The 18666-nt window shown below is 46.6% G+C and overlaps 1 protein-coding gene across 2 annotated transcripts in view; it reads left to right on the top strand.

The window, feature by feature from the left end:
- Nucleotides 1–3293: 3293 nt before the first annotated feature.
- MGLL (monoglyceride lipase) overlaps nt 3294–18666 on the top strand; it is a gene marked incomplete at its 5' end in the record, with an annotated part of 63606 nt that continues 48233 nt past the window's right edge. Inside the window, 2 exons of one of the 2 annotated variants that reach the window (XM_082487983.1) lie at nt 3294–3540; nt 4669–4807. In XM_082487983.1, coding sequence (XP_082344109.1) covers nt 3294–3540; nt 4669–4807 — 386 coding nt within the window. Of the gene's footprint in view, nt 3541–3801; nt 4101–4668; nt 4808–18666 lie in introns of those variants that run through there. The other variant, XM_082487982.1, reaches the window with a different exon arrangement.

Raw genomic sequence — 18666 nt, 5'->3', positions numbered from 1 at the left:
GGGTAAATAAAAAAAATAGCCAAAGAGAAGGGAAAATCCAAAACAATGACTCCAAACTGACAGCTTTAGTGGCATTGGCTTCTTTGCTTTTCACCAGATTTTAATTCTTCCTCTTCATGCCTCGCCTCCCATTGTTTCCCACGTGCTCTCGTGCTGTCTGTTGCTCTCTCCAGCTGCTCCCTGGCTACTGTAACTTCCAGCATTTTTCTGTTGGAGCAGGTTCTTCCATAATCACATACTTCTTAGATATTTTATTATTGCATCTTCCTCCTCTATTATTTTTTTCCTCCTTCTTGTCAGCAGAAGTTCTCTTTGTGGTCCTGGTGAGCAGAATCCCAACTGGTTTAGCACCCACACCCCATCAAATCCACTTCTCAAACAAAAATACCCCCTTGCAATTTAAGAGCATGGTACCGGCAACCAGAGCAGAAGGATCTCATACAGTCTATTCACCTTTGCATGCCAACAGGATACGATCCATTAAAAATTCATTTTGTGAATGAAAGTCTAAAGACAAAGAAAATCCTCGCTCACTCCCTTACCCCACCATCAGAATTCCTCACCAGCCTGCCATGCTGTCTCCTATCCATCCCCTTCTCTCCTTTCTCTTCTCTCTAGCCTGTTGTCTCTCCCCTTGCTGTGATAACAAGTTTTCGTTATACGTGTTTTCTCTCTCATTCCAGCAACTGATTCTTGTCCTAAAATTTGCCTTATTTGAGGGCAGAATTCTTTTCTCTATACCCTGTGAGTACCTTGGGAGTCAACGGAGAAGCTGAAGCTAAGCAGGGCTCAGCCTTCAATAAACCAAACGCCTTTCCCTACAAAGCTTAAGCAATTACTGAGTCAGTGTAAAGATTCACCGTGTGTATTTCTATTTTTCCTTATGAAGTTGATTTAGCTTAAACTGTATTTCCAAAACGTATTTCACTCCACCGAGACGGGAGAAGATGTTACAGTCTCATAAATACTGCATGCTCAGACATCCCTTTGATTTCGCGCAGGGAGCTAGCATGCAGTAATTGCTCCGCTGAAGCCCGGTATGTTGTTTGGATATCAGCTAGGTGAATTCTTCAGACCCAATCCAGTTTTCTCAGGTGGCTTTTCATTCATGGCTTAAACTCCATAAAATAATAAGGTAACTAGTCAGCAGTTGCTTCTCATTCATTTTGATGATGTTATCAGGAGATGGGGAGGGTGTGCTATCTATGAGAAGAAATGTCCTCAAATTCCTGGGGGCTCAGGGGAGCTGGGGAGAAGGGAAAGCCAGGTCGGCTGATCCTCCCCTCCTGTGCGATGGTGAGAATCTGGGCCTGGCAGAGAGCGTAGGTTGGACCGCGGTCCTGCTGCCTCTAATATTAGCTACACGGAGGTTAACGGGGTATCGAGGGAATCATATATCTGGACTGAGCAGGGCAAGCTCTCAAAGACAGGATCTCGCCCTTGTCCCAAGCAAGGTCATTTTCTTTGAGATGCTATTTTTATCCTGAATTTTAGAAAGAGGTTTTTTCCTTGTCTCCTCCACCTCTCTGTAGCCCTGGGAACTCGGATATTCCCAGCACCACAGCGGGAGAGGAGCCTGTTCCTGGCATCAGGTTTCATGGGTGGCTGTAGGGAAGCAGTAAAGTGTTCCTGGCAGATAAACAGTGTGAGCAGGGAAGAGGCTTCTTTCTTTCTTTCTTTTCTTGTTAATCCAGTTACCATCTGATCTGTATCCTTTAAATAAATATATATGCCATTGCTTCTCCCAGTTCTGGAGCTGACTTGTGATAGCTCTTTAATTCCACCCATCCGTGCTTAGCCAGTAGCTGGCTTAGCAAATTGTGCACCTCCTGGTACAGCTCCCAGGGCTCTGGTTAAGACCCCATCTGACCTAAATCTTGCTCATTATAAGCGATCATAAACGTCGGTTTGGTGGTGTTTGTTTGTTTTTTTCAAACAGTAGCAGTTACAGGAAAAAGTAATTTTGCTTTTGCAGTTTATAACTAAAAACCCCTTTAGGGCATTTAATATAAATGACACTCAAAGAGGAAAAAGTCTGCTTTTGATTTCCTTTTTATTTTTATATGGGTCATCTCCAAGGTTTTGCATTTATTGTTATTATTGTTAGCATACATTTCTTTCCTTTCCTCAGCCTTTGTTCCCAGGTTTGGACTCAGTGAGCACATTGCCTATCTTTAAAAAATATTGTTAATAGCTGCCTCTCCTTAGAAAGGCCTGAGACCTCTAGGTATAAGTAGGCATGTAAAAATTAAAGTTTATAATTTTATCCTGATGAAACATAAAAGGCCAAAATCTGTGCCCTTAATATAAACAATTTAGAAGTGCTCAATAAATGCTAAGCACTTACCAGTATTAAATGACAAAGCTCAGTATCTGGATGCCTTGGGACCGGGAAGCTATTTTAACTTCGGGGAACCTTGCTGTGACAATTTTTATAAGCAAGTATCATATACCATCGAATGCATCTCAGATTGCACAGTTGCAACATATGTGTTGCGTATAAACTACCGGCGATCAGGCGCACCATTAGATGATGTGTGTATAAATTATATACTGGATTTATAAATTGCCTTTACCATGAATGAGGGTGCACAGCAGGGGTTTTGGGCGCTCCTCTGAACCCTATCGGAAAGACCCAATCTTTCCAGCCTGAAGGGCCGCGCGGATCTAAATGCGAACCAGCAAAGTTTGGATTTGGGATGACAACGAGCGGGTTCAGCCCGGGGAAGCCCCGAAAGGCAGTGCGGCTTCACAGCCTCCCCGCTCCGAATTCAGCGTGTAAAACCCCTCCGCGCTCCCAGGGTGTCACTCGTGGCCACCCAAGCCAGCGGAGCGGCCACTGCTGTGGCCGGAGACCGCTATTCGGGGGTTGTCAGACGTGTCAACCCCGCCGGGCGGCGGTGGCGGGGGGGGTGGTGGGTGTCTCGGCTGGTGAGAACCGGCAGCCCCGCACCGCCACCGGGGGGCGGCGGGTCCTCCCCGCTTCCCCGCGGCCCGGGGAGGGGGGGGGCACCGGCGGGGGTGGGTGGTGATGGTGGTGTGTGTGATGGAGGGATGTCTTCCCCTCCGCTCCCCGCCCTGCCCGCCGCTCCGCCGCTGCTCGGGCGGGCGGTGCCCAGCCCGGAGGGGGTGGGGGGGGGGGGGGGGGGGGGGCGACACGGACGGGACGGGGGACACAGCATCCACCGCTCCCCCCCCGCCCGCCGGGAGCCGCCGGTGCGCAGCCCGCGGTGCAGCCGCCCGGCTGGGGCTGGGGGCTGCGGGGAGGCTGCCCGGCCCGCCGCGGCGGGAGGATGCGTGTGCGGGGCTTGCGACCTGGCATCGCCTCGGTGCTTGGATCCCTCCTCCTCCTGCCTCTTCCTCCTCCTCCTTCTCCTCCTCCTCCTCCTCCTCCTCCTCCCCTCCCTCCCGCTCCCCGCCTGGCAGCGAGGGGCTGGGGAAGTTGCGCTTCCAGGCGAGATGGCTTCGCAGCGGGGATCGCTTTGAGAACACGGTCTCCCCCCCTCCCTCGCCTCCCCCCGTCGCCGTGGCCTCCGAACAGTAAGTGGCAGGAAGGAAGTAAAGTTGCAAACAACCTGCAGCGGCAGGAACTTTCGGAGCTGCTCCAGCTGCATGTGTTCAAGGTGCCTTTGATGTGCGCGCAGCAGCTTCTGGAAAGTGGACTGCAGCTTTCCCACCCGTCGGCCCTCCCTCTCCCCCACCCTTCCCAACCTCCCCTCCCACCGCCGCCACTTCAGCCCGCACACGCAATTTGTTTGAGGAGGGGACAGAAAAAGAAAAAAAAAAAAAAAGAAAAAAAAAAGTGATGAAATGAACGAGAAGTGGTGAATTACCCAAGCGACTTTCCTCAAAGAGCGAGCGAGGCGCGGAGCGGAGCGGAGCGGAGCGGAGCAGCGGCGAACCCCGCGCAGCCCGCCCGGAGCACCGGAGCTGCCCGGGAGGGACCCGCCGGGCACCCACCCGGGGACCGCGGGGGCTGCGTGGTCGGCGGAGTGTGAATGCATCTCCGCAGCGAGATGCAAAAAGCCTTATCTGCTTGCATTTGACTTGCGATGCCGGCTCCTCACTAGAATGCAAACCCTTGCACAGGATGAAAACAGGTTTGTTGGGAATTCTCCTGGAAATGTTTCGCTCCCCGCCGCCGCCACCTTCCTGTTTGAGATGTCAGAGAAGATCTTAATGATGACACGGTGGCAGATACCTCTGCTGCGTACCCTCCGCTGTTCTTTGGAGATGTTAAGGCAGAGATAAATCTTTTATGCAGCTGTCTTTTCATATCTGTAGCGGTTGCTGCACAATTTGCACTTGATTGCAGCTAAAATATTCTTTTTAGGATCCGTTTCACAAAATGATGCAAAATAAACACAGATGGGAGAAGTGAGGGAGAGAAAGCTGTAATGAAGTAGTGATGGTGGATTGATCTTCCCTCCTTCCCCCCCGCTCTAATGCCCTCCCTCCAAATGTGAGCCTTTTCTGAACACAAAATGCTACATTTCTGTTTTAAAGCAGTAAAGATTTGGGGGGCTCTTTGGCTGGGGTTTTGGAGGGAGACTCCCACCAGTGGTGCTCACCTTACTTTCTTGAATGTCTGTGGCTACTAAGCCCATCAGCCTCTATCTTGCCTTCTCCTGTTTTAAAGTATGTCTTGTTTCTTCCAACACTTTGCAGGTCATTCTTCCAGAATGCCAGAGGAAAGTTCGCCAAAGCGGAGTCCTCAAAACATCCCATACAAGGACCTGCCCCATATCATCAATGCTGATGGGCAGTATCTCTTCTGCAGGTATTGGAAGCCAGCAGCAACTCCCAGGTGAGCACTTCCAAGCAAACATCCTTTTTTACTGTCAGTAAATAAGACTCCATTTGTGTAATTATGATTTATAGCTTGACTGGCATTATAGGGCTGTGTGCACAGAGCTTTACAGAGCCACTAAGAGAGATTTCTCTCATCTGAGAGAGCCCCTACTGTAAAGGCTGTATTCTCCAAACGTTTACTCACTCAAATCGGCCTTACAGATGTAAAACATGGAGTTACTGTCATTGCATGCACAGCTGGCTCGGTTGGCAGTTCAGTGTGCTGCCGAGTGGCACATGCAGGTGGCTGATGCCTATCAGCAATAAACAACTATCTTCAAACTAACAGCACGGGCAGTCAGGGAGGGCTGGGGTACAGGCTTAGGGACGTCTACGCTTTCCCATTTTCGCAGGGTCAACAAATTGAACATCAGCATCTGACTTCAGTTTCAGCAGCAGTAGCCGAAATCTCAGGGCAACAGGCAGAATACGGTTTGACTGCATTGCTTTTTGACTGTTGGTTGTTGGGGTTTTTAAATTATTTACAGTTAGTAAATGATTTAGGAAGCTCTTTCACTGGCAACTGCGATTTCAAAAGTGACCTCAGTAATAAACACAGACAAGGAAACAGAGAAATTTCTCTAACGTTTTTGTCATAATTTAAATAATCCCTTTACTGTAATAGCTTTCTGTGCTGATTGTGTGCTGATTAGGATCTGCTATAGAAAGCTATCTCTGTTCCTCCCATAGTTATGATCTTTCTTCTTCCTCCCAGTGTCTGCTGGCTTGGCATGTGTTTATGCTGCCACTGGTTAGATAGGTAGCTACTTCATAAAAATCTGGATATTGCTTTATTGTTTTCTTTTTCTGCAAGCCAACAGGAAAAGCTGTGTTGATTTTATACAGCTAGAAAACACTCACAGGAAAAAGTTGTTCAAGCTGTAGTAGAGAGTTAAACTTTTTCCTTGACCACCCAGCAGGTTAGAGACACCATCCTGCGTCCAAATGCCTTGCAGCTGTGCTGAGAGATGGGTACGGGTCCAAGTTAGCTGGCTTTGGGTTCTATGCCTGCCAGGCTAAGGGGCAATGTGAGTGACGTGGTGCTGGGAGGTGGGCAAGCACCTAAGCGCACTGTCCCCAGAGGGGAGGACAGTGCCACCGCCCCGCTCTAACTCCATGGCACCGCCTGGGCTGTAGGACACGGGTCTTGGTTTAAGATCACCTGGTCCACAGAGCATTTTATAGTTGCTTCTACTCACCGCCTTTCAGAAACAAGGAGGGAAGTTTTTGGCACTGATGCTTTACATAGTTTTTGCGCCAACCTGAAGATTTCCTCTACAGAAAAAAAGAAAATGCTATCAAAACCAGCTTCTACTGTGAAACCAGGCTGTCTCGTATTATAATGCTAATTAATCATTAACTGCCCACAATGTTCTTCACCCAGTTGTGGAATTGCTTTCTTTTTTTCATGTTTAATTTCTTAGCAAATTAGTAGTGAGTGGATGGGTCTTTGATCCAGAAATGAAAGGATGATAAAGAGCTGAGAGTTAAAACTTGGTGTCTAAGTCCTCTGGGTAGTTAATTTTTTTAGGGCTCTGTGCACCAAGCAGTTAATTGGGAGCGAGCTTGCCCTAGTTTTGTGACAACAAAAGTGGATGGGATCAGTGTTGCTCATTTACAAGTGGTTCCTATGTGCATGCGTGTGTGTGTTTGCATTTGCGTGTTTGTGTATAAGGAGGGGCGTGCTGTTTATTATTAGCTCTTTTTGCATTGTTATGGAGGAGAGAGATGGTAAGTGGCTGAATAACAAGTTAGTGCCTGGATCCTACAGTCAAGAATGCTCTTGAAGTGCTTTGATAAGCAAACCAAAAATACATATTTTTTTTCCTCATTCTCTCTTTTCATCAGTAGCTCAGCTTTTTCTGCTTCATATGTAGAAGCTCAGCGACTTTCATCTAATTTTAAATGTTCTGCAAAAGTGATCTCTCTATATATGTATAGGGAGAGAAAGAGAGACACCTCAGGGGACTTTTATAGGCCTGTTACGATTTATTCTATTTCAGATACTGAAGGCAGTTCTTTCAATCTTCTAACTCAATTGTTGATTCAGGTTCAAATCTTAACGCTAATGAATGACGCTATAACCGTCAAACGGTGGGATCCTTCATTGATCCATTATGTGTCTAATCCCAGCTAGGGCTATAGAAATACCTCTTCACTGCAGATGCCCAAAGGTTATCATTGACTTGTCTTCTATTAGAATAGAACTTATCATCCTTGATCCCTCCCCCAGGGAGGGGAAAAAATGGGATATCTGCCAAAGGAAAAATTAAAAAGTAGCCCTAGCCTGGGGTTGAAGAGCAAACAATGGCTAGGCAGTCTCTGAGAGTGGGGCCGACCGGCAGACGTCGCCCGGCGGAGCTGGTGCTCCTCTTTTATCTCCTCAAACAGACCCGCAAAGGTGGATAAAGGCTGTGGCAGACTAATGTGCTGTAGCAATTTGAAAAAAAAAACAAAACAAAACAAAACAAAACAAAAAATATTTATCAGGAAGATGGGGAAATTTTGTGAAGCTCTTTTGCTTCGTGCTCACAAATATCCAGGCTGTGATGCTGTGTGGTGTTGATCTGACTGATCAGCCCATACTGGTGCACATATGGAAGCTTTGTTATAAGTGCCACCGAGGCCAAGGTTGTCCTGCGAGTGAAAGGCACCTATTGTGAGTTCCTCAGCAGGGTCCGCTTTGTTTCGAAGGGGGATTTAGGTGATTACTTCACAGGAAGCTGACACACAAAGGCACTCAGATGTCATAATGATTAGATGGGGTAGATAGAGTAGGTAGTAATGGGACTAAGGAAGAAGGACTGTGTTTTCCACTTGTTTTTCAGCTGGGAAGTCGCTCCCAAGAGGAGGGCTGGGGACGAGGTGTCTTCTCTTGCTGTCTGCGGGCAGCCATGCAGGTGCGACTTCCCTGGCCAGCAGCCCTGCAAGCTGCCCAACTTGTTGAGCCAGTTTCATCTTAAGATGTAATTAAGTGGTCTTGTTGAAGGCAGCAGGGAAGAAAAAGCAGCATGTTCTGGTGTCGTTTTCATGTATCGTGCCAACAGCAGGATTTGAGGAGCATGAAAACAGGTAACTCTTTGGCACTGAGTGCTCATAACAGCACAGAGCTTAAGATCTGGGCAAGGCAGGGCATTTTCAGGACCGTGTAATAATGTTTGGAGGAAGTAAATCGTTGTTACCAAACCAGATTGATCTTGTGCCTATAGCATGTCCCGGGAGCCAAGGAAGTCCTACTAAATGGGAAAGCAGTCTTTGTGTAAACAAAAACAACGGCTCCATGCAAGGTTAAAACCTCTGCCACCGCCCTGAGCGGTCTAAATCAAAATATGAGGTAATAGGAGGTGAGGAATTAAGAAACCATGCTCTGTTCCCAGCCGTCAGACAAAGTTGCTAAGAATAGAGGTGGGATGAGGAAGGGGAAGGAAAGCTGGGAGGAGAAGTCAAGACATTTCCTTTGAGGCCCCTAAAGGGCCTGGAGAGATTCAGAGATGACCTTTTTTTCCTCTCTGGTCTGTGTCCCCGTGGCCTTTGCTGGATGTTTCAGCTGTTCGTCAGTGCCCAGATAAGCACAGTTTGCTCTGGGGCACTTTCAGCCCCTCCACTTGACCTCAAATAAACCCTGAGAGATTTATTGACCCAGAGTAGTTTTTTCAAAGGTGCTAATAGCCTGCAGCCACCATTGACTTCAGACAGAGAAAGTGATGCTCAGCTCTCTCCCTGTAGATCGGCCACTCTAGGTTGGACACTTGAAGATTGAGACACTTGTAGTTAGAGGATGCTTTTGAAAATGTGGGGTCCAGACATCCTTGTGCCTGAGCTTCCTCATCTATCAAACAGAAATCATTATCTGGCTAGTTAGCATGATGCTTGTGTGTCTCTTCACGTAGTGGTCTCTAGAAGATTGCCAGCAACTGAAGTGGTCTGCCCGAGGAGGCTGCCTGAAGCCGAGACCCGTGTGGGTCACAGGTGTGTTCCTGGTCGATTGTTAACGTACACTGGAATGGGTTGGCTCAACTTCAGATATCGTGACCGTGGTTAAGGGAACAGAGTTGCAATTGTCTGAGTAAACAGTGTCTTTGTAGGTGTTCTTTCAGTTCTACACCTGACAAGTGTGATCAAAAATACAAAATTGAATGAACAAAAGGCACCCACTTTCCTATGTACTTTTAAAAGTTGTTTTACTCTTTGGAAGGTGCCTGTCATTCATCCCGACTTGTGAAAGTCCTTGGCCAAGCCAACAAGGAGAAAATACGTTTCTCTCTTCCCCAAGGACTTTGCAGAAGTGGCTGTGGTGCAGAAATACAAACTGCCTTTATCTTTTAACTGGCCTTTAAATTGTGACTATTGCTTGCTGATTTTGGCACCTCATTACCAGCATTTCCATGGCGTTTCCAGAAGAACAGCACAGCTCCCAGCATGAGCAGATGACAAAGTTGAATTTGACTTTCAGACCCTTCCAAAATGAATAAATAAATAAATAAACCAAAGTGAAGTCAAAGCAAAGGGAATCAAGTCACTAATTATAATGCCTTTAATTGTACTGTGTGGTGTTAGTCTCTAGAAATACTTAAAGGAATTTCTAATTCAGTGTCACTCTGCAAGAACACTTTTGTTTGTACTAACGAGGTCAGCTTCAAACTGAGGCACGAGGGCCAAATTTTTATCGTGCAAAGTGACTCATGTCAGCACAGTTTGTCATAGGATGAATTCAGCTCCCTCTGTGTCTGATCACACCATACACAGTGCACGGGGGAAATAACAATTATCATTGTCGAGTTAACATTCCAGGCTTTGCTTGCTGTATTGCTATTGCCTGAGTTTCTAAAGCCTCCCTTCTACTCATCAGCCATGTATGTCTTCCTTGAATGCCTCTGTTCTCTTTGCTCCATGTGACCGTCTTATCCACTGTGAAGGGGGGACATCCTTTTATTATTTCTTATGCATTTCCAGAGAATGGGCAAATTAGCAACCCATCTTCACGTAAGAGGGACGCTGACAGACAGGAGAGCAGCTTTGGTCCTTGCTGTAGATATTTCCAACCGGCTTTTTTTAGTAGGCAATTTTTTTCAGTCCCCACAGGAGTGTTCAACAGAAGCAAATCTGCCTTTTACGCCACAGAGCCCACGGAAAAAGGCAAATAATTAAGGGAGTAACAATTGTAATTAAACTGTCCCTTTGACTCATTGCCCTGTTAGGCTCAGCTTCTGAGCACAAGTGTGCAAAGTTGTGACAGTGGTGTGTGGGAACAAGGTGACTTTGGGAGTCCCCTGCTGTGAATCTCAAAGCAGTAAAATTTCATCATGGTCCTGAGACAGCAGCAGAGGAAGCAAGATCAGTGTTGGTTCTCAACGTGGCACCTGATGAGCTCTTGGAAACGGTGCTGTCCAACATGGTGAATATCAGAGGTAGAAGGCAGAAATAGCAGAAAAGAAGAAAAATGGTCTTGAGACTGTGTTGTAAAACTCAATTTCTACTCATGATTCTGCCAGAGACCGAAGGCTAAACAAACCTTGCTTTTCTCGTGCAAATAGTTAATTTCCTTTTAATGGGATTACAAGTGTGATGATCAGTACTGGCTTTGTACCATGACCCTGGTGGATCCCCTAGCTGGTCACCCGGCAGTTAGAGCCCTGCCTGTCCCTCCAGGTCTCTTTATCTGGAGCAGAGCGTGCACTGGCTCTCCTCTCAGATGCTACTGCTTAAGTTTTCTTTAGCTCATCAAACTGGGAGCACTCTAAACCGGTTATTTGTTGACAGTGATGCAATAGTTGAAGCAGACAAACTCATCAATTTTATCAGGGTTCCAGATGCAAGAGAAATGTGTAGGTTTGGACAAAATAATAAAACCAGCTGCACAGAGTTCCTTGCCGCAATTTCTTCAGCACTCTTGATCATCCCTTGGGAACACGCAGCAACTCTTTTAGATCACCATGAATACATCTACAACAAGCCTTGGCCGGTATAGTTGTACTGGCTAGAAGAGGACGTTTTTCTAGATGCCTGTTGTAGAGGAGTTGGCCTGTGTTTCCTTGGAAGTTCCCTTCAAGCTGCTGTGGCTTTGTGCTTTTCAGAGCCAGGGTGAACATCTGATCACTTTGTTCTTCTAGGGAAATCACATTGTTCTGAGAACTGTCCCTGCAGACACATTTGGCTGAGCTGCCTTCCCTAGGTTCAGGCATGCCATTGTCTGAATATGCTTCCACTTGAATGGAAGCCATCAGTGTTTAACAACCTTCTATTGTCCCTTATCCAAGAGATGTGACACAACCCTGATAGCAAATGCCTGATTATCCTAAGTATCCGAGGAGATAGTATTGCATCCTGCACATGAGATTCCATAACGTACGCTTAGGCAGGTCCCTTACCTCATCACACCCCAGTTATATCCTTACTTATACCCATACATCCCTGCCCTGACTCTACCAGTACAGGCGTTTGGACACTGTGTCAGTATGGCTTATTATTCTATAGGAAGGAAATTAGCAGCACCAGGGTAAAGTTTTTTGACATCAATAAAACTATCTCTCTCCTACAGTGTCTTCTTGAAGACCAATAACATTTCACTCATGTTAACCAGAAGAGAAATACTGGTACAACAATCCCAAATACCAACCATGGGCTAGTCCCAACCATAAACACCTTCTGAAGCAAGTAGCCCTGGGGGAGTGGTGGTGTCAGGAACGCATCTCAAAGCTGACCCGACTCACTGTCTAGACAGTGGTACCAAGGTATGGCCCTGGGGACAGGCAGGGGGCGGCCAGTGTAAGCAGTGGAAGCGTTCCTGGTGGCCAGAGCACTCCAGTCAGGTTTGCCTGCCTCCAAGCACACGCCTATGGGCTGTCCACAAACAGCTAGGAGCAGGGGAGGGGGTGGGTCTTGGAGAGTGCCCTCCTTGAGGATGAGTTTGCTTCTTCTAGAGAGATGCAGTATGTTTGCGACCAAAGGGATCAACTATTTTTGCAGTAGCAGCCAGGGAGCCGTTTTGAATGTCCCAAGTCCCTGAGTAACACCAAACTTCATGAGGCCTTCTGCTGGAAGGAGAGAGACTCCTCTTCTGCATGTCAGACACTTGCTCTCCAGCCAGGAGCTGTCTTCATTTCTGCTTGGCAGGCGCTCACTTGATGATGGCAGCCTCTGAATCCTCCCTTACTAAATGATAGCAAAGGCAGCTTGCTAGACCTAGAAAATTTGGTGTCGGAAAACAGAATAAAGAAGTCAATGAGGAACGGAGAACAGGCAAAACACATGGTCAAGACAGTCATCAGGCAGTGACACAATGACCGGTGATTTACAGAATTGGACCCTTAATTTCTCTGTGCTTTTGTTTCTCCTCATCTAAAATTGGGTGTAATCATCCAGGCGAGTGATATAAATTGGGTCTGGAGTCCCTAGGTGAAAGTTGACAGAGAAAGTGAGTTATTCCTTGAGGTTTTGGTGGTTGAAGAGTGCTTGATGTTTGAGGCGAGATTTTAAAAAAATCTGCCAAGTGATGCTTTAGATGTTCTCTGCTGTTCAGCTACAAGTAAATTGTCTCAGCAGCAATCCGTTAAAAGAAAGGAGAGAGGGGGGAAAAAAAGGAAAAAAGATATTGACAACCGGGCTAGAGCCAAACATAACAGCAGTAATAGTGTAGTTATCGTTTGCTCCAGTATTGTATATGGGTGGGTAAGGAGAAAAATGTACAAACTACTATAGATTTGGTAGGCAAGAAAGATTACTGATGCTTTTCAGCCGTGTATCTGACCTGGGATAAAAAGGGCTTGTTCTGTATGTTTTCCTTCTTCCAAGATCAAGCTTGAAGCTTGCAGAGTGAGGGAATAAAACGTAAATCTTTGGCCTTTTTTTAGAACAGAAAGTTGGTTTACTTTGCTGTAGGTGTCAGCAGGTTAGCTAGTTCACCAGCTGGCAAGATGAGCTTATTTTTCTATTTTCCCAAGATGTTTTTCGCTTTTATTTTTCAAAGCTATCTCAGTGAGGTTTCAAATTCAACTGTCAAATTCCAGAATTCTGCAGTGGCTTAATTTGCTGGGCTAAAGGCAGGAGGAGTGATGAGGAAGCAGTAAGTAATTAAATTGCTGCAGAGATAACATCTAGCTGACTTAATGGTTAAGCTTTTTCTTCATTTTTTCAATTTTATGTGAGAGCTAGTCTACAATATTTGGAGTATTAAAAACTGTATTCCGAGCAGCATTCATAATCTCTTTTTATTAAGAGGATGTCCCAGCGATGGGCATTCAGTCATCCTCTGGCCCTCCACAAACCATTTTAGGAAGGAGCACCGTGCGTCTCAACCCAGGTTGTCCCGAAAACAGAATCACAGAATAGTCAGGGTTGGAAGGGACCTCTGGAGATCATCTAGTCCAACCCCCCTGCCAGGGCAGGGTCACCTACAACAGGTTGCACAGGACAGCGTCCAGGCGGGTTTTGAACGTCTCCAGAGTGGGAGACTCCCCAACCTCTCTGGGCAGCCTGTAAACGCACAGATCATCTCTCTGATGTTATTAGCTGCCCGCAAGTTCATTAGGAACAGGAAGCTTTTTAAAAATTAACTTTTTCGTTCCGGGTTCACTGTGGCCCCGTGCGTGTAGCACAGCGCTGGAGCTCAGGGAACCCATGGTGACATTTTGACCCTGCTGTTAAGCTCCCACTGATTGCCGAAGGGTCAGGTTTTGCCTCACGCTGTGTGTCCATCCCTGCCTCTGGCACGCTGTCTTGCCACGGGTGAGGCTTTTCACCTTTCGTGCTTCGGTGTAGGTGGCAGCGGGAGGAAGGGTTGATCCTTGCTTGGGACAGGGCAATGGATCGGAGGACCTCTTGAAATCCCATTCATCTCCGCGTTATGTGACTCTTCAACAAGCCTCGTTGCACTCTTTGTAAAGCTTTTGGGGTTTTGTGAATGAGGAGTGTTGTACAAAAGCCAGCTGTTGTTATTATTGATGCTGTTTATTTACTGGTCACATTTCTCAGAGCTGGGGAATGGGAAAAAGAAATCAATCAGCAGATTCACTTTGTTTATATTTAATTTCGTTTTCAGTGTTTGGGGAATGTTGATTTGTTAAGCATTGCTCTTTCCCCTAAACCCCCTCGTTTGACATAGTCGGTGGAAAGATTGTGTCATTCTTACACATAGGTATACGTTTCTCTTTTGAAGCATCATTTAAGGGTTCTGACCGTCAGAGCTTTGCTCCCTGCTGCGGGTGTTTGCCTGCTGCCTTAGGAGAGATGCTCAGATGCACAGCTAAATGTAGCATCAAGGCTTGTTTACATTTTGCTAAGCCCAGAACATTTGCAGACGTGTCCCTGCTCACGCCGCCCCGCAGCTCTGCCGGCAGTCAGCAAACCTCTCTCCTGCCCCGTACGCCCGCGCCGGCTCTCGGGCACCACGCAGGGCATGGGCATGGGCGCTCCAGGGCTCCCGAGCCCCGTCCCCATCTCACAGTTGCAGAACTGAGGTCTCTCTCGCGCCCCACGTCCCTCACAGCATGTGCTGTGGTTCAACCCTCAGCTGAGACCTCCATGTCTCCGATGCCGTGAGCAGCCCTGGTGTTGCGCTGTAGCGATACAGCCGGGGAAGCTATTTCCATTCCCGTTCCCGTTCCTGTTGCAGACTGTGACAGATGCACCACTCACATGTGATCCAACAAATGGTGTCTTGCAAGTTGGCAGAAGGAGGAAAGACAAAACATCTTCTCCGCTTCATCTTCTAGCTCTGCCCCTTTCTTTGCCGGCAGTGGGAGGAGTCGGAGCCAGCCTGGCAGTGGCGGGGTTAATAATTGTGGTATTGGAAGTATTTGCTCTTGATATTGCCGAGGCTTTTTAAAAATGGTCAGAAATATGTGGTACTTCTCAGTTTCTGGTGAAGCGCTCCACATAAAACGCAGCGTTCCTGCAGCAGAATAACAGCTTGTGGTTTAAATAAATGTTGTTATTTCTGCTCTGCTGTAGGTGTACATGTATGTTTTGGTTCAGTGACTGCCAGATACTGTAAATGAGTATTGATTTCCTTTTCTATTTTAAGCTTTTCTGCAGAAAAGACATCCCACATGCCTTTAGCTTTCTTTGCCTGTACCTAAAGTGATTGCAGCCAAGGATTTATCGAACAAAATACTCTTTTATTTTATTGTTACCACTCATCCTTGCACCCTAAGTTGGTCAGGTCCCCATTCACCTTTTGGAGTTTAAAGCTTTTACATTTAGCCCTTTTTGAGAGCAAATCAAGACAGTGTTTACAACTCGTGGCAGTAGTCCCTTATTTACATTATTTACATTAGCGTGGGAGCCCCCTCTGCCATAGGTGAAGCTGCCTCGGCGCTAGAAATGAAAGAGCGTTTTCGGAAACAAACCTGCCGTAGCTAAAGTCTGTGGACAGCCAGATTAGCTCAGTGTGACCAAGAAATAAGACAGACCTGGATTTGGCAACTGTAGGCAGAAGTCTCTATCCACTTTTTTGCTATTAACTCATCTGTAGGTAAACCACTGCACCTCAGCTGCGGTTCAAATTTACTTTGGTTCAAAATGTGAATAAACATTTCGGCTTTTAAAGCACACGTTGCAGCGATCACTGTCTTAGCAGGATTCCTCTGTCTCGCGTTTAACTGCTTACGTTCGACTTCCTCTCCTACCTCAGGTATGCAGCAAACGTAGAATAGTAAATTAATTGGAACACGCTCAAAGCTTTGGCAAATGCTTTGCCTGTGACATTACTGATTTCCCAGAGGAATAGCTGCTGATATTGATTTTGACAGAGCCTCTAAAGCCTCTCGCTGCAGAGATTCCTCTCATGGCTGGGCAGGGCTGAAGTGCAGCTCTGGGATGGGCCGAGATAGGATTATTCATCGGAAATTAACGTGCTTAATCTCAAAGTATGTTAAAATATACATAAGTGCTTTATGATTAAGAAATCCATCCTTGAGTTTCTGTCTCTAAGTTTATGGGATAATTCCACCCTCGCTTTCGGAAAATCACACAGAAAGAGACTGGCAATTTTTGGAGACTCATGTTATCTGTGACATCTGAACTTTTTACGAGTTCATCAGTTTGTTAAAGATAACCAATTAAGATCTCTGCCAACACAGAGGACCGAAGACAAAATTGGATCGGAAAGGTAAAAGTGAGGATGGTAATTGACTCAGTGCAGAAAGTAATCAAGAGTTCCACATTATTGCTGGAATTGCCTGGTTACAAGCTGTACTATCAGGTCTGAGTATTTCGGGGAATTGAAGTCTTATGTTTTGCTTTAAACCATTGCCATACAATTGGGAATTGCACAGCCGGTGCTTTATTGAAAAGTAATAATATCATACTATCTCGAGTTCACAAAACAGGTAAAGTGTCATCCCCTTTCTTGCTCCTTACTTATTCGCGGCTCTCTTCCGAGCTGTGAAGATTTGCCCACGTAAGCCCAAAATTCCCGATCAAAGCACTTCAGTTGTGCCATTTTTATTGCCGGGAATGGCTTGGAAAGGCTCTGAGCCCCTCGTGCCAAGTGTGCGCTTCTCAGCTTCTTCCCTGCACCGGTGCTGGCATGATGAGCTGAATTCTTCCTTTAATAACTTTTTCAACATTACTTGTCATGAGTTGTCTGTGCCATCCACTCCCTGAACTAACAGCTTCAGACTGGAGGTGATTAGAGCCGTGGCTGGAGTCTCAAACGTGGACAATCCCATTTTTAAGAACCATTGATTTTGTGAGGAGACTGACGAAGCACCCCTGGTGAGCCCAGGTTCAGACGGCTAGTGATGTCCAGCTCCCGCATGAAAAATACCTTGTGAAAAAGGTGAAGTCAGAAGAAGTTTGCAGACTTGTCTTAGGGGACTTCAGGAAACATCACTTAACATTTAGATGTAGGGTCCTCTGCACCGCTTTATGATTTCTCTCGAACCGTAAGCACTTCTTAGCAAACATTTGAAAATAACCGAGCAAGCAAGAAAGCATGTTACAAAGGACCTGAAAGTCACCAATTACTTGTGTGGACCTAACCAGCGGGATGGCTTTACTAAGTAAAGTAATTTCCATCATTTGAAACCTGCAGCGGCTCTTCACCTTGATACAGCGATAACGCAGTCTAATTCCATCCTCTGTGCTACCTGGAAAGGTGAGATTAAATGGTCAAAATGGGGCTAGGATGCCACGTCGGGAGCATTCTTGCACGGCTTGAAACACAAAGCACACCTTGTTCCCTTCTCGGAAGCCTGCTTTATCTTTTAGGGTTGAGTTGGTTTGTCGAGCTACGGGCGTACAGCAGCAGTAAGTAGCGACTTGTCACTGGAACAGGTACCAGTGCTCTTGATATGCCGAGGCTGCAAGGGAGCTCCGTAAGAAGGAACCGTCCTTGCACGGCTTCTTTGAAACAGGGACATACTTTTATATAAAAAACCCCTTCTTTGTTTAGCGAACAGGTTTAGTCCTGAACTAGTGAGTAGTGCCGAGTTTCGGCAATAGTGACTGTGCAGAAGAAAGCCTCTGGCCCTTTAATTGCAGCTTTCCCATGCTTTGAAAGGACAGTCCGTCTAATTACACAAGCCTTTCTTTTTCCAAGGCTTTGGCTCACCAGGCAGTGCCTGCATTTTGATTTCAAGAATAAACTGCTACGCGACTGGCTAAAGGGTAATTTTTGTCCCTTTGGAAATCCGTAGAGGTTCAGTGCCAGTCCCTGAAAGAGGAGGGGGAGGTCTGCGAAAGCTGTTCTTGCTCTTACTCCCTATTTGTTGGCTCTCCATTGAGAATCGTGGCCCTGCAGCCATCTTCCATCTGCAGTGGCCTTGCTTCCAAATGAAAATTAAATTTTAGTAAAATTAACAAGAAGTATCTTGTTTTTCCCGATTCCCAAGGGGATCTCTGCCAGAATCTCTTTTGCTTCTTTGAACTTTCTTCCCCCACACCTCAAAGCTAATCTAAAAATTTTGGGTGTGATTTCAGATCAGCTTGAATTTTGCAGCTGATGTCTTCCATTTAAAAAACGCTTTGCACAGTTTTTTTAGAAAGACACCGACTGTTTTGTGCATTCATCCTTGTAGCTCCCCTTGAGAGATGTGACCTCCATTTTATCTCTCGTGTAGCCCTTGTGCCGAGGAAGGGCTGAAGCAGAGCAAAGTACAGAACCGGGATGTCTGATTCCAGCCTGGTCCAGGGGCAGTTCTGCCCGGGCTCCCCCCAGGTCATCCCTTCCTCAGTCCTGTGCGCGTGAGCAATGCCCGCACCTCGCCTCTTTGGAAACAGGAGTCGTAATTCTTCTTTCAAGGATTCCTGTGCTCTGGAGCAAGAGCAAAGCGCAGCTCCGAGCCCCGAGCTGCCACGCCAGCGTCTCCAGAGTGCTTCTCTGCCTTGCAGATTCCGAGTGGCAGGTCTGGCAGTTGTTCTGCCTGGCAAAATCCCATCTCTGATAAAAAAGTGGAGGAATGTCTCCCCGAGGCACTCCGTGTAACCCTAGAATCCCTTCTCTTCAGTTTTATCCAAGAAAGGGGTGGAAAGATCCGGCCCATGAATTTTAAGCTACACCCCACACATTTCACCTCTGATCTTCTCAGTCTTGTATCCCCTAAAATACTACTTCAAAGCTTCCCTGAAACAAAATGCAGCTGGTCTCAGATGTTAACTTTGCGGAGATTTGTCCAGAGCTCTGCAGTTGCCAGGTTCCAGTAATTCCTTCCCTCCCACCCCCACCTGAAGTTTCCTTCCTCTCTTTCCCCTGTATCAGACCACGCATGAGTTATTCTCGGTGAGGGCTGGCTTTTCAAAGAGCGACAATAAATCAGCATAAGCTGTTTCTCCACATTGTTCTGTTCTGGCTTTAGCTAGATCCCGTTGAACCTT

This window comes from Vanellus vanellus (genome assembly GCF_965231255.1).
Source record: "Vanellus vanellus genome assembly, chromosome: 9".
NCBI lineage: Eukaryota > Metazoa > Chordata > Aves > Charadriiformes > Charadriidae > Vanellus > Vanellus vanellus.
Note: the sequence above shows the minus strand (reverse complement) of the source record. Positions and strands in the feature narration are given on the sequence as shown.